This window comes from Pangasianodon hypophthalmus, chromosome 27 (assembly GCF_027358585.1).
Source record: "Pangasianodon hypophthalmus isolate fPanHyp1 chromosome 27, fPanHyp1.pri, whole genome shotgun sequence".
NCBI classification, from domain to species: Eukaryota; Metazoa; Chordata; class Actinopteri; order Siluriformes; family Pangasiidae; genus Pangasianodon; species Pangasianodon hypophthalmus.
In genome coordinates, this window is record NC_069736.1 from 659,933 (window position 1) to 667,432 (window position 7,500).

At 40.8% G+C, this 7,500-nt stretch overlaps 1 protein-coding gene across 3 annotated transcripts in view; it reads left to right on the forward strand.

The window, feature by feature from the left end:
• The window catches only part of LOC113531409 (neuronal migration protein doublecortin-like), a 78,811-nt gene extending 76,343 nt beyond the window's left edge, over window positions 1–2,468 (forward strand). For all 3 annotated transcript variants that reach the window (XM_034300791.2, XM_053230431.1, XM_053230430.1), the window contains 2 exons: window positions 167–264; window positions 409–2,468. In XM_034300791.2, coding sequence (XP_034156682.2) covers window positions 167–264; window positions 409–468 — 158 coding nt within the window. In that variant the 3' untranslated portion in view covers window positions 469–2,468. The remainder of the gene's footprint in view (window positions 1–166; window positions 265–408) is intronic.
• The last annotated feature ends 5,032 nt before the right edge of the window (window positions 2,469–7,500 follow it).

Below are 7,500 nucleotides of genomic sequence, written 5' to 3' on the forward strand. Positions count from 1 at the left end.
CTCTCTCTCTCTCTCTCCTTCTGTCTCACTGTCTTTATCTGTTTGTCTCTCTCTCTCTCTCTCTCTCTGTCTCTCTGTCGCACTCTGTGATTGTGTCTCTCTCAAATTCAAATAAACTCTCTCTCTCTCTCTCTCTCTCTCTCTCTCTCTCTCTCTCTCTCTGTAGCTAATGGTACCGGCTCCAGCAGTCAGTTGTCCACTCCGATCTCTAAACAGTCTCCGATTTCGACCCCGACCAGCCCCGGAAGCACCCGCAAACAGAAGGTACATCATCACCATCATCTCTCTCTCTCTCTCTCTCTCTCTCTCTCTCTCCTCTTTCCCTTGCTCTTTTCATCATGTTTATTTATTTACTCTGTGACGGAGCCAACGTCAGTCTCATGTTCTTTTTTTTTTTCTGCGTTTCAGGATCTGTATCTTCCTCTCTCCCTGGAAGACGACACCGAATCACTGGGAGAATCCATGTAAGCTCCGCCCACCCGTCAATCACCCCGAGCTGCCGATCACAGAGGTATCTGTGGTGTTCTTCGTCGCCCCCCGGCGGTGTGGAGGAGTGGCGTTTCTTTATCGCTTCGGCACCGTCCAGCTTTCGAGCGGTTATTCTGTCGTTTCTGCGCTTTTTCTTTTTTTTTGCTGCTTGTGAATTCGTCGCGTCCATTTACAGCACCTTTCTTCAAGTTTGTGTTTTTTTGTAATAATATTTTTAAAATAATGTTCTGTATATGCAGGGCATATACACGACGATCACGAACGAGTTGAACACCTGGGTTTCTACGCAATTTAAATCCTTTTTGTGCATTTTTGAAGTGATTTTTTAAAAAAAGAAAAATCCCTGATATCAAATGTACAGTTTGTAGTTGTGAGTGCATTTCATATCAGCGTGTAGATTTTTTTTTTTTAGATTTTTTTGTTTACCTGTCATGATTTGTCACTTTAACATTAAAAAAAACATTCTTTCAGGGCTTGGTTCTGCGAATTCCAAGCAGCAAACGAAGTTCTATCGGTCTGACTTGTACAAAAATACTTTTTATTAATCTTTTTTGTAACTCTCGCTGTGTTAAATAACTCGCTGTGCTTTTAAAACAAATCGAAAGCAGTTTTTTGTTTCAGTCCTGACTAGGCATGTGCTGAATTAACGCCATTTTCAGATTACGATAACAGGGTTACGATTTTATCACAGTACTGTAGCTACATGTAGCTTTTTATTCGTACGCTGTCGCACACGTGACGATCGTTTGCTCAGAACGGCTCGTTAGCTTCTCTCTAAACTGTTAGCGACTGTAACCAAGAGTGAGACGACTAACACGAGCTAGCTAGATGCTAATATGCGAGTTTTTAAACCGTTTTAAAAAGCGAATTTCACAAATTTGACTGTTCAGAACAATCTCACGCTTGGAATTGTTTTTTTTTCGATAACAGTATCGTTAAATATCACGATATATCGTATAGGATCGATCATCAGCACATGCCGAGTCCTGACCCACGCCGTGCTGATTCAGCGTTTCAACGGCATGTTTAAAAAATCTGAGCTTACGGGAAAAGGGAAAAAAATTCACTCGTGTTTTTTGTGTTTAAGTAAGCAAACTGATTAAAAAAAAAAACGTAAAAAAAAGAGGAAAATAGAAAAAAAAAAATAAATAAATAAATAAGAAGGAAGCAAGAAAACTGTCCAACCAAAGCCATAAGATTAGGGCCCTTTAGACAATAATAAGCACATTCATCACCCTGAGATTAAAACGGAGTTTCGCCTTCTTTACGTCTGTGATTTAGTTTTTCTTGAACGAGGGATTTGCAGTGAAGAATCGAAAGCATACTGGAGAGGATTTTTGAGAAGAAAGCCAAAGTAATTTGAAAGGTTTGAAGGATCGAAGGATTTTTTATTTTTTTCTTCATTCTGGTGGCGGTGTACATATCGGCATGAGTCACGCTCTAGCGCTAGAAACTCGCGTAAATCTGAAAAAAAAACATTTAAAAAAATTTCTACTTTCTCTAAAAGAAAACGTTTGGGATAAAATATCTGTTTTTTTGTTATAATGCATGGTGGTGTGTTCTCTCTTACGGGGAAAAAAAAACGAGAATGTCAACATTTCTTTGCTGATGCTAATAATCACGTTGTCTAAATCGTCTGAAATTCATATTACACGTTGATTTGATTTGATTTGATTCAGGAGTCGGACACTAATCTGATCTGATCTGATCTGATCGCTTCTTTCTCAAAGCTGTTCATGTAAAAAAAAAAAAAAACACTTCTACACTCATCATCATTATTACTGCTGTTATTATTAATGATTATACTTATTCATATTTTTATCAGACGTGATCGGACGTGATCGGACGTGATCGGACGTGATCGTCTGACATTAAGCTCTGAATTTCGTGACTGTATAAATCGCTCAGCGTTAACGGATGGTCTTTTTTGTAACAGATCGAATTCATGCTTGGTACAAACACACACACACACACACACACACACACACAAAATACAAAAAAAATCCTCTGCCTCTTGTATTATGGTATGATGTCATAACCACTTCCTGTTTCAGTATCAACACAATAAAACGATATAAATGTGCAAAAAAAATCATTTCTCATAGTGTTTAATACGAAACACTCCAGCAGGTGCGTTACGGTTGTTGTTAGGTGTGTGCCGATACGTCGTTTGTGTATCGCGATAATTTTCGAAACTTCATTTCCTCAGCGTTTTAATCGTGTGACATCATACGCCATTCGTGTGTTAAACTGAATTCTAACTTTCACATCGGTCCAAATTATGGGCCCTTAATAGGCGGCTGTCCTTAAGCTGCCTTCATCTAGGGGACTTGAACGCTGAACAGAAATATCATTAATATCGTTAATATCGTGATGAGGAAACGATTAATCGACACACACCTAATTATTCTCATTAACATTAACGTGTGAACGTGTCTCACCTCCTGTGGTGCCTTTTCTCCATTCTGCTGTTTTATACATTAATCAAAGTCTGTAAATCTCTCTCTCTCTATATCTGTCTCTCAATCTCTCACTCTCTCTCTCTCTCTCTCTCTCTCTCTCTCTCTGTCTGTCTCTCTCTATATCTGTCTCTCTCTCTCTCTCTCTATCTGTCTCACACTATATGTCTCACTCTCTCTCTCTTGATCTCTCACTCTCACTCTCTCTCTTTCTCTGTCTGTCTCACACTATATCTGTCTGTATCGCTCTCGATTTGTCCTTCTGTTTGCTTGTTTCTCTATCCGTCTCACTCCCTATCCTCTATGTGTCTCTCTCTCTCTCTCTCTCTCTCTCTCTCTCTCTCTCTCTGAAGTTGGTTTTGTGGTATTTTAGGTGAACTCTTCACACAGTGCAGATATTTTCTCCTCATCCTGACACACACACACACACACTCTTTTTGCTCCCTTCGGTTTGGAGATGAATTTTGAACTTCTTCTCTAACGATGATGATGATGATGATGATGATGATGTATTTCCTGCTGTGTCATCGTGACTTGTTTCGGTGATGTCATTCTGTGTATCAACTTCGATTTTCAATAAAAAAATGAGATGTTATTCAAATCGCATTTTCATTCATTAATTTATCATCATGGTGATTTTACACCTTCGAGTGTTGCCGTTGCCGTGGTGATCGTCGGCGACCGGCGGTGTCGTGTAAGCGTTACCGTGGAGACAGTGTCCATGTTGATGGTGAATTGCAAACAGAATTATTTTCAGTTGTGAACGGAATCGTGTTCGGTTCATAATTAACCTCGTTAGCTACATTTGTGAAATTGGCATTAGCGTATTTCAGTGAAATATAATATGAAATAAACTACATACGCAACACTTTCACCTGAAAACATCCACACAGCTGATGAAGTAAATCACCACCTGCACCAATCAGCGTCCATGTTTCGCAAAAAAAACCTAAATAAAAGCAAAAACGTGACAGATTTCACACTCGTGTGGTGACACTAGCGAGACTTTCATAACACCAAGCTCTCTTTTTATTTCACTAAATTCTTCTCACATCACAATAATCTGAACATCTGTAACAGAAATGTGATTCCTGAACAGAGAACCCAAGCTGAGTGCATGAGAATGCAGAAGAATCATTGCTAATATGTAATAAAGTAATAAAACCAGGTATGTAGGAGTTGAGCAGAGTGGAGGGGTTACTCGAGGTCGTTTTTTATCACTCGCTCGTCTTTCTCCTGCGCTGAAAGAGCTGCAGAGTCTCTGACCGCGGCGTCGCTCTGATGAAGGGGGTGTTATTATTAACAGCGATGTGGAGTGTGTTCGTCTGTCACTGGCAGCGACTCGAGGTGCAGGTGGCGTCGCTGATTCACAAAGACGCCGAAGAAATGGATTTGTTTTTGTTTTACAGGAAAAGATTTAAAAACCGCGAGATGAATTAACGTCTGCGCTTCAACAGCGACTGAATAAAAGCCATCTTACCTGCACTGTAACACACTTCCTGTGTGTGTGTGTGTGTGTGTGTGTGTGTGTGTGTGTGTGTGTGTGTGTGTGTGTGTTTTAGGGGTGGGGTCCTTTTTCAAAAACAACTGAAGCCTGTTTCATCAAGGAAAGAAAGAGACAGACAGAAAGAGAGACGGAGAAAGAGATGGAGAAAAGAAAAGAGAGAGAAAGTGACAACAGAGATAGGGAGAAATGGTGCCAGAGGGAGAGAGAGAGAGAGAGACAGGAAAAGAGAGCACAAGGCAAAGAAAGGGAAAGAGGGACAGAGATAGAAAGAGAGAGACAGAGAGAGAGAGTGAAAGAGAGAGACAGACAGAGAGAGAGAGAGACTGAAAGATACAGACAGAGAGAGAGAGAGAGACAGAGAGAGAGACTGAAAGAGACGGACAGAGAGAGAGAGAGACTGAAAGAGACAGACAGAGAGAGAGAGAGAGAGACTGAAAGAGAGAGACAGACAGAGAGAGAGAGAGAGAGACTGAAAGAGAGAGACAGACAGAGAGAGAGAGAGAGAGACTGAAAGAGAAAAAGAGAGAGAGAGAGAGACTGAAAGAGACAGACAGAGAGACAGAGAGAGAGAGTGAAAGAGAGAGAGAGAGAGACTGAAAGAGACAGACAGAGAGACAGAGAGAGAGAGTGAAAGAGAGAGAGAGAGAGACTGAAAGAGACAGACAGAGAGAGAGAGAAAGTGAAAGAGAGAGACAGAGAGAGAGAGAGAGAGTGAAAGAGAGAGACAGAGAGAAAGAGAGAGAGAGAGAGTGAAAGAGAGAGACAGACAGAGAGAGAGAGAGAGAGACTGAAAGAGAGAGACAGACAGACAGAGAGAGAGAGACTGAAAGAGAGAAAGAGAGAGAGAGAGAGAGAGAGAGAGACAGAGATAGGGTGAAATGGTTCCAGAGAGAGTGAGACAGAAAAAGAGAGAGCACAAGCACAAGGCAAAGAGAGAGAAAGAGGGACAGAGAGAGAAAAATACATAGAGACAGAGAGAGATAGAGCACAAGGCGAGAGAGAGATGGGGGGAGAGAGAAAGAGAGAGAGAGAGAAAGGGAGTGACAGACAGAAAGTGAGACACAGACGGATAGAGAGTTATTAATAAGAACAAAAGAGGAAAAGCAACAAAAAGCTTCTAACATCCCTCATTACTGTTTACCCCCCACTCCTACCCCATTCCCAGGACAAGTGTGGTTGCCATGGTAACATGGGCAACTCACTTCTTCCCCCCCCCCCCAAGATTCAGTTACACCTCCTGAAAAATAATTACACCTCAGTTAGTAATGATTAATTATTAATCAGAGTCACTGGAGAGACGAGTGCGGTGATGATGTCGCGTTTCAGTTCAGTCCTGTTCACTTCCCCTAAACACTCAGCAGTGCGAATGAGACAAGACCGGTGAGTAAACTGCTCCACTGTCACTTTACTGCTCTTAAACACAGATGAATAATTATACACGCGTCAGGTCATCGGAGAAGTCTGTACATATACGGATCAAAGACAAAATCTAACGAACAAATAATACATGAATGTTTAAATAAATAAATAAATAAATAAATGGATGGAAGGATGAATGTGTGACAAAATAAATAAACAAACAAAATGATAAATGTATGGCTGGAAGAATGGGGGATGAATAAAATAAAATAAAATGAATAAATAAATAAATAAACAAATAAACAAGCAAAAAATTAAATTTAAAGAATGGATGGTTAGATGAATAAATTGAACAAAATATTTACTTAATTATATTTATAATATAGATGCATGGATAAATAAATACATAATTAAAATAAATAATAATTTCAGATAATTTAGATAATAGGGTATTTAATGTACATGATTTAATTTTCATACAAGAAGCATGTCAAAAATATATTTTTATTTCTTCAGTGGAGTAACAAATGAATAATAATTACATATATATAATAATATAATATTATAAAATATTATATAATCATTTTCTGTTAGAAATATTATAGAAATACATTATTTATATTTATATATTTATATGTTATACAAATATAAAATATTACACCAATCTCTGCTCTACTTTAACTGATATTAGAGTATTAAGTGTTTATGCAGAGTGTGTGATCCTGCAGTGTTATTTGTTGTAGTTTGGCGCCGCCTGGTGGTTACAGCTGAACATTACAGCGGCACTCCAGGTTAATCTGCTCACCTGCTCACCTGCTCACCTGCTCACCTCACCTCACCTCACCTCACCTGCTCACCTCACCTCACCTCACCTGCTCACCTCACCTCACCTGCTCACCTCACCTCACCTCACCTGCTCACCTGCTCACCTGCTCACCACACCTGCTCACCTCACCTCACCTGCTCACCTGCTCACCTCACCTCACCTCACCTGCTCACCTCACCTCACCTCACCTGCTCACCTGCTCACCTCACCTCACCTCACCTGCTCACCTCACCTCACCTCACCTGCTCACCTCACCTCACCTCACCTCACCTGCTCACCTCACCTCACCTCACCTCACCTGCTCACCTGCTCACCTCACCTCACCTCACCTGAGCCCAGACCAGAAGATCCTCGTGATGAGCTGAAGATCAGAGCAGAGAGCATGGGAGCTTAAAACCCTCGAGCAGGTCAGTCAGAGGAGGACACGTGTCCATGTGGACTCCTTCTTCTTCTTCTTCTTCTTCTTCTTCTTCTATTTGCAACTTTGTGCCGTTGTACCATCACAGTTTTCGGTGTAGAACCACGAAATTCAGCCAAGACGTGGATTCCATGTGGGAATGCTGTGCTTGTGCTTTTAGGAAAGGTTGGAATTACGATGGCTGTGTAGCAGAACTCCGGAGAGTACATGGGGAAACTTTCACTGGTTCTGCCATCACACTATTTGAGATCGTGTTAACGTATGTCTATTGGAGACAATTAAAACTGCATTACTCCGCCTACAAATAAACACACTAGCAACCATCTGAGATTCCATAGCAACCGCCTAGCTGTGACATAGCAACCGCCTGGGATCGAATAGTAACTGTCTAGCAACACCGTAGCAAACACCTAGGATACCATAGCAACCAGAAAGAAACACC